This window comes from Sus scrofa, chromosome 13 (genome assembly GCF_000003025.6).
Source record: "Sus scrofa isolate TJ Tabasco breed Duroc chromosome 13, Sscrofa11.1, whole genome shotgun sequence".
Classification (NCBI taxonomy): domain Eukaryota; kingdom Metazoa; phylum Chordata; class Mammalia; order Artiodactyla; family Suidae; genus Sus; species Sus scrofa.
This window is the reverse complement of record NC_010455.5, coordinates 96,852,058-96,866,762: the sequence shown is the minus strand read 5'-3', so window position 1 is coordinate 96,866,762 and position 14,705 is coordinate 96,852,058. Positions and strand designations below refer to the sequence as shown.

The following is a 14,705-nucleotide window of genomic DNA, read 5'->3' as shown; positions in this document are numbered from 1 at the left end:
AATGGCAGTTGTCAGCCTCGTTCATAATTACATATTGATTCCTAGCACAGTGCCTGGCACCTGGATAGATTTCTATTATATAGTTACTGGATTTGACCCTTCATTTTTTTCCTACATATCCTAGTTAATAAGTTTGGGGTTTAAGAGGTAGAAAATCTGCTGGTCTAGTTACTTGGACCTTTCTCTTCTTTAACCTCCTGTCCCTCATCTAGAACATCAACACTGCTGTCTCATTTGAAGCATCACCTCTCTCCTTCTCTAGCAAAGCTAAGTCCATATATGCTTGCTCTTCCCACTTCTGGCTGGACTGGTGGATCAGCTTCCTTTTTCTTTTCTTTCTTTCTTTTTTTTTTTTTTTTTTTTTTTTTTTGTCTTTTTGCCATTTCTTGGGCCACTCCTGCAGCATATGGAGGTTCTCAGGCTAGGGGCCTAATCGGAGCTGTAGCCACTGGCCTACACCAGAGCCACAGCAACACGGGATCCGAGCCGCATCTGCAACCTACACCACAGCTCACAGCAACGCCAAATCCTTAACCCACTGAGCAAGGGCAAGGACCGAACCCGCAACCTCATGGTTCCTAGTCGGATTCGTTAACCACTGCTCCACGACAGGAATTCCTCAGCTTCCTTTTTCAAGGGAGGCTGTGCTACTGTATTCCAACTGGAGACACTCAATCACCTAACACCCCAACCATGTGGTGGGGTAAGCACTAGTATGTTTAATGTTCTTCTAAAAGAGAGAGAGAGGAAGTGTGTGTCCTAGAGATGTTTGGTAAGTGCCAAGCCTGAGGTCCCTTTGAAATTTAGAAACACAATCACTAGAACTCAGGTACCCTAAAAGAGAAAATATTGAGATTCAAGGAGATGAATATTGGAGATTCAAATCCTGGAGATTCTTTTTTTTTTTTTTTTTTTTAGCTATAAGGGCTGCATTTGCAGCATATGGAAGTTTGCAGGCTAGGGGTTGAATCAGAGCTGCAGCTGGTGGCTCATAGCAATGCTGGATCCTTAACCCACTGAGCGAGGCTAGGGATCAAACCCTCATCCTCAAGGATACTATTTGGGCTCATTGCTGCTGAGCCACAGTGGGAACTTCCCTGGAGATTCAAATTTGAAGCTTGGTTCTATCATGCTGTGTGACCCTAGATATTATTCAAGCATCTTGAGTGATTTCCTCATCTGTAACATGGAAATAATTTCTACTTTATAGGGTTTAGACATTATTCTTGATCCAATATTCTCTTAATTCCACATTTTAACTTATAATTTCTTTGCAATAGGTTCATTTCATAATTCTAATACAGCATAAACTTTTTATTTTGGTTGGTAACTTAAATATAGAAAGAATATGGTATATTTGTTAATAATATTACTATTAGCACTTTCCCTTTATTCTTTCATTAAGATGCCAATAAAACCATCAAAAACCATCACTAACATTTAAAATCTTCCTCTATTTGCTTTTACAGGCTATCCAGTCATAAATAAGTCAAATATTCCCAGGTGACAATATTCTAATTCTTGGCTATTAGAAAACTGCTCCACTGTCAATTAGTTTGGGCTGCCATTAAAAAAAAAAAAAAATACCAGAGGCTGGGTGGTTCAAACAACAAACATTATTTCTCACAGTTTTAGAGGCTGGAAAGCACAAGATCAAGGTGCCAGCAGGTCTGGTGTCTGGTGAGGGCCAGCTTTCTGATTCACAGTTGGCCCTTCTCTATCTATGCCTTCCATGGTGGAAGGGGAGAGGAAGTGCTATCTCATAAAGCACTAATTCCATTCAGGAGAGCTCCTCTCTCATGACATATCACCTCCCAAAGACCCACCTCCGCATATCATCACACTGGCAATTAGGTTTCTTCATATGAATTTGGGGGGACATGCATTCAGTCTATAGCATTCACTGTTTCTAAGCTGCTCAGCAGCTCAGAAATAAGACTGTGTTAGAAAAAAATTTCAAATCAACATAGGTCCACTCCAATTTTAAATAAAAATACACCAAAATAATCATGCAAAAATAGGAACAAAGACCAATACTTGTAAATTACATTATAACTTTAGGGTGATAGAAAAATAAAACCCTAGAGAACAATTATATTTAAAATATATTGTCCAAAATATTAACTTCAGCAGCAAAAAAAGCAAGTAAAACAGAAATATATAAAGATTTCTAATCTTAGATGTTTTAAATGGTCATTTGCAATACAGTAGAACTGCCTGAGGAAAACTTAGAGACTATGTAGTTAAATGTATTATTCATTTCACAGAAAAGGAAACCAGGTCCAGAGAGGTTAAGTGCCTGCCTAGTTAAGGACAGAGCCAGGATATGACCCTAAGTCTCTGACTAATAGCCCAGGACTCTTTGCATGACACCAAGCTGCTTTCCTATTTTTGTTTGTTTGTTTGTTGAAAGAACAGGCACCCTTTCGCTAATTGCAATGGTACCATCATCTGCTTCCTACCTCTTCCTGGGACTGGTTGAATTGCTGTATCAGTTGTGTTTGTGCCAGCATTACTCTTTCCAGTACATCTGACTTCTGTTTCATTTCCTTCCTCAAGTCCTCTGAAACAGAATCATTACTGTCAATTTCCTTCTTCAAGCGTGATTCAAATTCTGCAACCAAATTTTTAAGGTTTTCAATTTCTTTCTCCTTTGACTCAGATTCTTTGCTATACTTAACATGGGATTCATGGAGTTTTTCTTCAAGAGCGGCTACTTTCAGCCTTAACTCTCTAGTAGCGCCTTCGATTAAGTCAGATATCTGTAAGATAAAATCTTGCATTAGTTTGTAGGCAATAGTCTCTATGTAACCATGATTCTTGTTGTTTTAAGAGGCTTATTCTAAATAACCGGTGTTATCTTCTGATCAGATAAAAACAAATCCTATGACATATGTAGAAAATCTAAAAAGATTTTCTTTTTAAGGAGTTCCCATCGTGGCTCAGCAGAAATGAATCAGACTAGCATCCATGAGGATGCAGGTTTGATTCCTAGCTTCCCTCAGTGGGTTAAGGATCTGGTGTTGTCATGAGCTGTGGTGCAGGTTGCAGATGCAGCTTGGATCTGGTGTTGCTGTGGCCATGGCATAGGCCAGTGGCTACAGTCCAATTCGACCCCTGGCCTGGGAACAGGGGTTCCCATATGCCGTGGGTGTGGCCCTAAAATTAAAAAAAAGACAAAAAAAATATTTTTTAAAGTTAAGACTAAAATTTTATTTTTACCACCTAAAATGGAGTTGAGTCAATCACTTGGGCATACTTGGAAATATATGAATCTCTGTAACTCAACTGAGCTACCAAGGACAGCTCAAGTCTTCATCAGGTGCCTGTCTGGACTCACTCTAGGCTGGCTTTGAGACCTAGAAATGCCTGATGTTTGGGTATGTACATAGGCCAGCACTGCAGTTACAATCTACTCGACCCATACCAATAAGTTTTTCTTTGATGTATTTTTTTCTTTCTTGAATGTGATGACTGGAAGTACCCCGGATACTACATCTTCTATAGTAGTACTGCCCAAAAGACCTTTCTGTGATGATGGAAATATCCCGTGCTGTCCTTCATGGTAGCCACTAGCCACATGTGACTATTGATAGTGGTGTGCTGGTAAATGTTTAACAGTGGACTCCAACACACACAAAAGCCAAATGTGTATCTAATTTCCATGGTATAAATAGCCTCACCCTGGCCAATTTCAAGGTGACATCACTGATCACTGAGCTGGGAAGAAATGCACACAATAGGCTCTCACTTGCTGGTACTGGCTATTGAGTCACTGGCAAAGTAACTGAGGAACTGAATTTTAAATTTTATTTAATTAATTGAAACTTAAGTAGACACATGTGGCTACCATATTAGTGCAGTTCTAGAGGATATCAGAATACTTTGAAAATGTACTGCTTCTTGAGGTGGTACCTCTAGACAAAGAGATGAGAGAATAACTTGCAGAAGCTTCTCCTCAAATTCATGAAAGTCTTTAGAAGGGAAAAGACTGCTTGTTTTCTTTCTCCTTAAAAACACTTAACAGAAAGCAGACCAGGAAGAGCAAAGCTGCTTCTGATGAAACATTTCCTTATTATTTATGCTACGGAGATTGTCATATTATAAATATTAGTATAACAAGAAACCAGCCAATGAAGAATCTGGAAAACATTCATAGACCAAGGTTCCAAGGATTTTGTGAACCATTACTTAAGAGTTACGTATTTAATTGTAAATCAATTATACTTCAATAAAATAACTTTTTTAAAAAAGAGTTACTTATCCAAAATTTGTTTCAAATGTTAAATTTACATGAAGAATAACTTCTACAAGAAAACTATTCACCACACTTAGCAATTTTACAAATTAATTTTCCACTTTCTTCAATGAATCCAGGAAGGCAGAGGGTCACTGATAGGTCTGAACAGTAGTTTCATGAAGAGGAAAGATGACACTGAAACAGAGCAGGTTGTCCTTGGAAGAAGAGGCTCACATAGCTACAAACACATTTTGATTTTTTTAAAAGGGAGTCAAGATTTAAAACATCAAGAGAATTCACTCACAAAATCTGGACCTATGACTTCTCTTGAAAAACTATGGCCCTGGCAAATTGGGTCCTGCCTTTCAGCATTCCGCTGCCAATGGTCCTGAGCCACCCAGGACTGTAAGAGCAGAGGGCAGGAGCATGGAGCAAGAAGCCTGTCTGGGACTGAATCTATCCAGAAGAGGTGGGGCCTTGGGTGATCTGAGGCTACAAGCCCCCAGCACATGCTCCATTGTCCCAATAGGACTTCACTTACAAACACAGATGCAAAGATAAAATTATTAATAATCTTAAGACAGCATTTCCAAGCATTAAACCTGAAGTATGAAGCCTTCCTGAGTGTGCAGACCTGTGACGCTGCAGCCATCATACACTGGCATAGCTGGCCCTGCCTACAGTGAGCTAGTGAAAAGGCTCTACCACATCCCCTGTACACCAAAGCAGAGGGCAGTAAGTCTCATTTAATGCTAATTTACATAGACTCTTAAGGAGTTTATTCAAAACATGGCTTCACTACTGGGGTCTTGGTTAACACACACACACTCCAGGTTCAGGTATTTAAAAAAAGGGGAATCTTGACAAAACCTTATATTATGTTAGGACACATTCTTTAAGAAATTATGGATTGCATTTAGAAATATTTCCCTATATCTGGAATCTAATATATGGCACAAATGTATATTAGAACCTTTATGCAGAAAAGAAAACCATGGACATTCAGAACAGACTTGTGGTTGCTGAGGGGGAGGGAGAGGGGGAGGGGGAGGGAGTGGGATGGACTGGGAATTTGGGGTTAATAGACGCAAACTATTGCCTTTGGAATGGATAAGCAATGAGATCCTGCTGTACAGCACTGGGAACTATATCTAGTCACTTATGATGGAGCATGATAATGTGAGAAAAAAAGAATGTATACATGTATGTGTGACTGGTCACCTTGCTTTAGAGTAGAAAATTGACAGAACACTGTAAACCAGCTATAATGGAAAAAATAAAAATCATTATTAAAAAACAAAAGTAAAAAATATTTCCGTTCACCCAAAAATATTTATAATTGAAAATATTTGCAATTAAAGGGGAGAGGCTTTAGTTTTTGGTAAAATTTTAATTGTAAAACCCCTCATTTTCTTTTGTTGGATATTTGAGGCACTGGACTATCTAACCATGCTAATTATTAGTTATATAATTTATGGTGTTTTAAAAATAAGTTTATTTTATTAGGAAAAAATTCCACACATAGTAAATTGTGTGCTTATATAAAATCTCAGTCATTCATTCTGGAGAACAGCAAACCATTCTATCTATCCAAAATTAATGCACAATGACCATGAGAAAAAACTACTGGAGTTACAATTACAGTGGTGTCCTCAGGAGGAAATAACCAAGATCCATAGTTTCAAACTCATTAAATAATGATGAACATAATAATGACAGACCTTCATTTGTAATTCCTCTTGTTCTTTCTTATATTTTTGGATTATTTCTTGGTGTTTTTCCTTTTCAGTATTAAGCTCCAGTTTAGCTTCTTCCTTAAAGAGAAGAGCTTGCTCCTGAAATTCAGCTAAATGTTGGGCTCTTTCCTTGGCAAATTCAGCTTCAATCTAGAAAACAGCATTAACACACATAGAGATCCATTTTACTCTAAGAGAAGTAAATTAAGATTATTTTCAGACTCTCATATTTTTTCTTCCAGTTTTAGTGAGATATAAGTGACATACAGCACTGCATAAGTTTAAAGTATATGGCATAAAGACTTGATTAACATTATGAAGTTATTATAACAATAAGTTTAGTGAACACCCATCATCTCATAGATATCCAAAATTAAATGAATATTTTTTTGTTGTGATGAGAACTCTTAGGATCTAACAATTTTAAAAAATTCTAATATTAATTTTTAAATTTTTTTTTTTCCTTTTTTTCTTTTTAGAGCTGCACTCACAGCATATGGAAGTTCCCAGGCTAGGGACTGAATTGGAGCTGTAGCTGCCTGCCTACACCACAGCCACAGCAACATCAGAGTTGAGCTGTGTCTGTGACCTACACCACAGCTCACAGCAACACTGGATCCTTAACCCACTGAGCAAGGCCAGAAATCGAACCCAAGTCCTCATGGATACTGGTTGGGTTCATTACCACTGAGCCACAATGGGAACTCCTGGGTTAAATATTTCTATATTTTCTATGATCTTCAAGACCTGTAAAATGAGTAGAGAAGTTAGGACAATAAAAGTTTTAGAGATACTAAAAACTTAGTCTTCTGTACATTTATAGTGTAAACTCAATCCTTGCCAGCAGCTCTATAAGAAAAAAAAAAAAAAAGAATTTGAACCTCTTTAAATTCCACTGAAAACTCACAGTGGACACAAAGTATAAATGCTGATTTTGAAAAATGGTCCTTTCTTGATATAGACCATTGACAGTTTGGGAGCCATAGATTATCATTTTAACGTTAGTGAGGTCAGAAGGATGACTGAAGGAAAACACAGTCAATGATGCTTGTATCAAGATTTTGACTCAGAATTACAGTGTTGGAAGGGAACTTAGAAATCCCCCAGTTCATTTTCTCAAGCTTCCATCTATTGTGGAAAGAATAAACAAGGGTTTTGGATTTAGAGTTTAAATCCTGGCTCTAAATCCTGGCTCTGCCATTCTAGCTGTGTGATCTTAAATTGTGACTGTAACCTCTCCTGGTGGGGTTATAACTTGTTCCCGTGGGGATCGTTATAGGGATTAAATGAGATGAAACATCTGTGTAAAGCTCTAGCATGAGGAGGAATTCAAGTCAGTAGAGATTACTTCCACACCCCAACTTCAGTCTCTACCATGGAATCTGCACCAAATGATTGTCTGCTCTGTGCCTCAACAGCACCACAACCCATAACTCACTCCTTCCCCAGCAGGCGTTTCCATTTTCAGACAGTGCTAAGCATTAGGAAGTTTTTCCTTTAGTTGAGCCAATATCTCTCTCCCTGTGGTTTTTAACCATTGGTTTTTGGCTCTGCCCACTGGAGCAAGAGAGAGAGCAAATCTATGAGTTCTGTAGTCATTCAGACCTTGGAGTTTATCAAGTGGATTAGAGAAGGGATCCCAGTGACAGGCTGGCTCTAGATTTACATTGTGTTGTGATTATAAATTCTAAGAGGGAGTAAATGCCAGATAACTTGGAAAAACTGTCAAACCTGACTTACTGTGACTAATTCTCAGGCTACTAAGCAGAGAAGGACAGAGGTCAGACTGAATTTCTCAAGAGAACACTGAAACAAGGGTACCAGGGAACAAAGTTTGCAGGAGGCCCCTCAAATTACATAAAATGCAGACAGAAGACAAGCTCCAGTGTGGAGTCCGTGGGGTTTACTGAACTGGGTATAGGCCTGAGCATTTGCCTCAAGGCAAAACAATTTTTTTTTAATACTCAATGCACAGAGTTATTTTGGCTCTCTCAAAATAAATTTCTGGATTTCTTGGGGGAAAGGATACTCATAATCATTTAGGGACATGATAGAATTGTTCAGATGTGTTGCTATCAGACTACAAAAGATGAGGGAAGCCTCAGGGCACTCAAAAAAAAAAAAAAAAGCAGACGTTCTGAATTCTAGATACTTCTATTCATCTGCCTCCTGGTAGCCATTTAGACACAACACAGGTGTCTCAGATAAGCTGTCAGAGTCAGAGATCTCGACATGGTCCCCTTCCCACCTGTTCTTTCTGCAGTACTCCCCATCTCAGGACACAGCACCACCACCCACTTAGTTATTCAGGTCGGTAACTGGGGCACTATCTTTCACATGTCTCTCTCCCTCACCCTCCAACCTAATCCAGCACCAAGTCCTGTTCATTTTGCCTCCAAAAGATGTCTTGAATCCATCCATTTCTCTATGCCTCTATTTCCATCACCCTAGTTGTGATCAACACCATCTCCTGACTGGCCTCCTTACTTCTACTTCTGCCTCTTTCCAACCCATGAGACACACAGCAGAGTGTTCTTCACAAAACAGAAATTGAATTCTTTTATCTTCTCTTAGTGGTTTCTCAATGTATTGGTATAAAATCAAAACTCCTATACTGATCTCTTACTGGACTACCAGCAGCCCACATGACACCTTTGTGAGAATCAACAAAGCACATCTTCCTTAGATGAACACAGCTTCAGGCAGAGCACAGGAGTTGGTGAGCAGAAGGAGGCTGGATGCCAGCTCCCTTCTCTCCCTTGGCCTGTGCTATTATTCAAAATACAACCCAAATGCCATATATGCAGCCCTGGACTTCTCCAACGTGACTTTCACCACTTTCCCTCTTTGATCACTGTGTTCCAGCCATGCTGGAATAGATAATTCAAGAATACATGAGAGGAGGAAACCAAATGCAAAACATTTGGAAAAACAGTAAGGTAATAACCTTAAGAGTTAATAGCTCACAAGATACCTTGACATCATTTTAAAAAAACAACTAAATTGGGATGGAATGCTATAAAATTGGGTTGTGATGATCATTGTATAACTATAAATGTAATAAAATTCACTGAGTTAAAAATAAACAAATAAGGGAGTTCCTGTCGTGGCTCAGTGGTTAACGAATCCAACTAGGAACCATGACGTTGCAGGTTCGATTCCTGGCCTTGCTCAGTGGGTTAAGGATTTGGCATTGCCGTGAGCTGTGGTGTAGGTTGCTGATATGGCTTGGATCCCGAGTTGGTGTAGGCTGGCAGCTACAGCTCCGATTTGACCCCTAGCCTGGGAACCTCCGTATGCCAGGGGAGCAGCCCTAGCAAAGGCAAAAAGACAAAAAAACAAAACAAAACACCAAATAGGAATTCCCGGTCCTGACGCAGTGGTTAATGAATCTGACTAGGAATGATGAGGTTGAGTGTTGGATCCCTGGCCTTGCTCAGTGGGTTAAGGATCTGGCATTGCCATGAGCTACAGTGTGGGTCGCAGACATGGCTCAGATCCTGAGTTGCTGTGGCTCTGGTGTAGGTCGGTGGCTACAGCTCAGATTCGACCCCTAGCCTGGGAACCTTCATATGCCATGGGAGCGGCTCAAGAAAAGGCAAAAAGACAAAATAAATAAATAAATAAAAATAAACAAATAAACGACTAAATACATTTGTTGATAAGCTCAAGGAAAATTTATATTGAGGTACTAAAATAGCAAGTGTTCAAAAAAAAAAAAAAAAAAAACCCTTGTATGGTTTATTGGGAGAGCCAAATAGTTACTTTAGGATAAAAAGACTTCTTTCAAAATATGGACTGATTGCTCACTTAAGAGAAAAAGAATGTACACAAACTAGATGGGACAGGACAAACTGTAAATTATATTACAGAAGGACTCGAGAAGGATTTTTAAAAAACAGAAGTTCTCTAAATTTATTATGGGGGAGAGGCCATTTAGGAATCAGTGGAGTCTCTTGATGTGGTTTATGAAACAAAGGCAGCATTCAAGGACAGAATGAGGGTGGCTGACTGGTTTAATGAGTAGAATGTTCTGTTTTACCTGAGCCGGGAAGAAAGGAGATCTTCTTGCCCCTGAACTATTCCTTGGAATGAACTAGCATAAGTAAAGGGAGGGGAAAAAGGGAAAGAATAGATGAAAAGTGGGAAAGGAAAAGCACTGTAGATAGAAAGAAGAGTGATTTACTATCACTTATTTGATTTGTAATTTGCACAACCTGAGAAAGAAAAGCAATGTGATGAGCTTCAGGTGGGATTTCCAACTTTGGGAAGTTGCAAAGGGAAGCCAAACCCATTTGATTGTGTTGACTCTGTAGCACAGAGATGATACTATTGGTTCCTTCATGATCTGAAGAGTTTGAACAAAATGATGGGTCCACAAACACAATGATTTGCTTAACTGGCAAACCGTCATTGAGAAGATGAGTTCATGCTAAACTGTGATGTTTATGTTTTTTAACATATTGATAAGAGCTGTTTGTTTAAATTACCTTAGATGGCAGGACTTATGTTTATTCAAAATAAATGAATTAGGGGGCAGTGCATATATAAAATATGACCACTTTACATAATCCCTAATAGTAATTTTATAATCACAAGAAAATTCTAATTTCTAAAAAAAGCATGAATAATACCTGAGGTCAAGAGTTACACAAAGTAAAATCAATTATCTGTGTACACATTCCAGATTTTAATTCATCCATATCTTCTTCTAGCTCAAACTCTTGTCTGCTTCTTGAAGGCTTCCTGATGACTCCAGAGTATTCTGAGTATGTTGCTTTTTAATTCCTTTTGTGTTTGTTGTTGGAATGCATAATTGGTGTTTTATAATATCTGTATCTACTACTGATGTGCAAAATGCTGTCTTTTATTATTTTCCAAGTGAGATATTTGTGGTTGATTTTGATATTTTCTGACTGTTCATGGAGCCAAACACCCCGTTATAACATAATCACTTATTACTCTTGATGATCCCTTTAAAACCAAAGGAGTTTCACATGTCAAAGTAGAAATCAGATCACTTGTTTATATTTGATGTACATATGTTATTTTAAAAAATATATCTCCTAAAATAAATTATTATATTATTTTCTTATAGTTAAAAACAAATACTGGTTGAAAACTAATATTCAGATTATTTCTGAATTAACCACTCAATATGTATATAAAAGTAGATGACTATTCAAATACTACACTTTATAGTAAAAAATAATGCGAAAGAATCAGAGTATACATTGGAGTCCTGCCAGTAACTGAGTTAACTGAGGACAGAAGGAATTTTCATTGGGTATCCAATAAAGGCTAGCTCAGTTCATTTACTCATTCAGTTCTTATAACAACACTGGGAAGAACATACAGTAATTATTATTCCCACTGTCTAGAGTAAGAAATAGGCTCAGAGGAATTAAGGACCTTCACCAAGATCACAGAGTTACTACAGGTGGAGACGGCTGTGCACACGGATGTCTCTGGGGGGCTCCATAGCTCAACATGGTGAGTTTTTCTACACAGTCTATCTCCCCATATGTCTACATTGCATGGTAGGGCAGGGACTTGGTATTTATTTAGTATCAAAATACTTGGGGATTTTTTTCCCAGATAACTTTATGTTAATGAATTCTAATTTCTGGGAGTTCTTCTTATGGCTCAGTGGTTAACAAACCTGACTAGCATCCATGAGGACACAGGTTTGGATCCCTGGCCTCACTCAGTGGGTTAAGGATCTGGTGTTGCCATGAGCTGTGATGTAGGTTGCAGATGTGGCTCAGATACCACATTAGTGTGGCTCTGGCATAGGCTGGCAACTATAGCTTGGATTAGACCCCTAGCCTGGGAACCGCTAAATGCTGTGGGTGTGGTCCTAAAAAAAAAAAAAAAAAAAGACTGAATTCTAATTTCTGTTCTGAAGTTTCCTTGTGGGCACAGTGGGTTAAGGATCCAGCATTGCTACTGCAGTGGCTCGGGTTGCTGCTGTGGCACAGGTTCCATCTCTGCCCTGGGAACTTCTGCATACCATGGGTGTGCCCCCCTCAAAAAAATAATTCTAATTTAATTCCATTGTTGTTAGAGAAAACTTTGTATGACTTGAGTTGAAAAGTCGTGTGACTTGAATCCTTTTAAATTTATTGGGATGCATTTGTCCCCAGTAGAAAAACTACTTTTAATAAATGTCCCATGTACACTTGAGAATAATGTGTATTCTGCTGTTAAATGGAGAGTTCTATACATATAAATTGGTTAATAGTGTTTGTTAATAGTGTTGATAACTACATCTTTTCTTAAAAATAATTATACTATTTTCCATGGTATATATCCTTAATGATTTTCTGGATATTTTTCTATCAATTATTGAGAAAGGGCTATTGACATCTCTGATTATGATAATAGATTTGCCTCTCTCTCCTTGTAGTTCTATTAGTTTTTGCTAAATTTTTGTAACTAGGTTAAAAAAACATTTAGGATTATTATGTCCTCTTGATGAAGTGATCTCTTTATCATTATGAAATGATCTTCTTTATCTTTGGTAATATTCTAAATATTCTGATTTCTTTCTCTGAAATCTACTTTGTTGATAGTAATGTAGCTACTATATCTTCTTTTTATTTGTTCTAGCATATTTTTTCCATCCATTACTTTTAACATATTTGTTAAGATATTTCTTTACATAAAAGCACATTTCTTATAGGCAACATATAGTAGAGTCTTGCACTTTTGTCCCACATAACAATCTCTGTCTTTTAATGGGGATATTTACACCAAGGCTTGGCAAACTATGGTCCACAGACTAAATTCAGCCATGCCAATTTGTTTGCATATTGTCTATGGCTGTGCTTAAGCTACAATGGCAGAGTAGAGTGGTTGCAGCAGAGACTACATGCCCCACAAACCAAAAATACTGACCTGGTCCTTTACAGAAAAAGTTTGCTGACTCCTGGTTAAAACCACTTATATTTCATTTGATTAGTGATATGACTAGCTTTAAATCTATCTTGCTATGTGTTTTCTATTTGGTCCATCTTTTTTTTCCCCCTTTTCCTGTCTTCTTTTGGATTATTTTTTTAATTCAGTATTATCACCTTTGCTGGCTTATTAGAGGAAACTCTTGTTTTTCTATTTTTGTGGTTGGTTTGGAGTTTATAGAATATATTTTTAAGTTAATGTAGTCTATCTTCTAATGATATTTCACTTCATGTATTGTATAAGAATCTAAATGTCCTCACCATCACTACCAAAACAACAAAGGTAATTATGTGACATGAAGGATATGTTAACTAACTTTATTGTGGTGATTTGTTGCATACACACACACACACATACACACATATATACACGCACACACACACACACACACACACACACACACACACACACACACACACACACACATATATATATGTCAGATCATCATGTTGTACATCCTAAACTTACACAATGTCACATGTCAGTTATGTCTCCATAAAGCTGGAGGAGAAAAGGGGGGTATGATGGTTGGTTGATGGATATAACTAGATTGAAAGGATCCCTTCCACCTTTTCTTAGATCTCCTGCCTTTGTACCAATTTCAACCTAAAGTCAGAGTCCAGGAACTATTACTCTCCTTCATTCAATTAAGGCTTTTGGGATAGAAAACAGTTTTAAGGGTGCAGAGTAGCCCAAGTGGGGCAAATGAAAGGAATCTGGCCCAACTTATGAGGCAGATGAAGAAATTCTCAGAGAAGGGTAATCTGCTGGAAGATGCCCTCAAAAGGGTCCACTCTACTCAGCTCATTGTCAGTCTGTCTGCCCACTGGCCTATCTCTTGGCCCATCTTTTAACTGGAAACCTTAGGGGATACTTGTTATTTTCCCTTCCAGCCTCTATTGTCCTTTTTTTTTTTTTAATAGAAATACTTGTCCCCCCACTTTTTTTTTTTTTTTTTTGGTTTTTAGAGTTACACCTGCAGCATATGGAAGTTCCCAGGCTAGGGGCTGAATCAGAGCTACAGCTGCTGGCCTACACCACAGCCCCATCAATGTAGGATCCCAGATGCATCTGCAACCTACACCACAGCTCACGGCAATGCCGGATCCTTACTTAACCGACTGGGCAAGGCTAGGGATTGAACCTGCATCCTCATGGATACTAGTGGATTCATTTCCACTGAGCCATGATGGGAACTCCAATAACTGCTCCTTTTTAGGGATTCATTCTTCCCCACTGTCAGTCTATATGATTGGGGTGGCATTCTGTCTGCAATGGTGAGCATGTGACCAAGGCCCAAGTGAATCAACATGCCCTATCTTGTCAGAAATCGTGGTCTGTCCAAGACTGAGCACACAGTTCCTTTAGAATCTGACAGCCACAAAGAGTCTTTTGCTAAGAATGCAGGAAAGAGACAAGAGGAGCTTCTGTTCCCTTTTTGCCATCAGGAGGGACAACCCTGAGTCTGAATATGAAACCAATCTGGCAGAAAACCAGCCTGAGAGCTCTGAATCCAGCTGTGCCTGAAGTAGCTTACCACTGAACTTTGCAGTTAACGAATTATATTTTCACTTGGAAAAAGAAAAAAAAGAATCTCACAATAGTATAATTCCATTTCCCCCTTCCAAGCTATTGCAATGTTGTTGTCATATACTTTGCTTCTAAATGTTTTCTCATTATTATTTTTGTTTAAACAGTTAATTATAATTTAAAGAAACTAAAATGATAAAAAGTAGCATATTTATCCACATTGTTACCATTTCTGGTAT

The 14,705-nt window shown here is 38.3% G+C and overlaps 1 protein-coding gene across 3 annotated transcripts in view; it reads right to left on the bottom strand.

Annotated features, from left to right (window-relative positions):
• LEKR1 (leucine, glutamate and lysine rich 1) overlaps window positions 1-14,705 on the bottom strand; it is a 241,648-nt gene that overhangs the window by 15,947 nt on the left and 210,996 nt on the right. For all 3 annotated transcript variants that reach the window (XM_021069706.1, XM_021069708.1, XM_021069707.1), the window contains 2 exons: window positions 5,962-6,126; window positions 2,463-2,762 (listed from right to left, as the gene is read on the bottom strand). In XM_021069706.1, coding sequence (XP_020925365.1) covers window positions 2,463-2,762; window positions 5,962-6,126 — 465 coding nt within the window. The remainder of the gene's footprint in view (window positions 1-2,462; window positions 2,763-5,961; window positions 6,127-14,705) is intronic.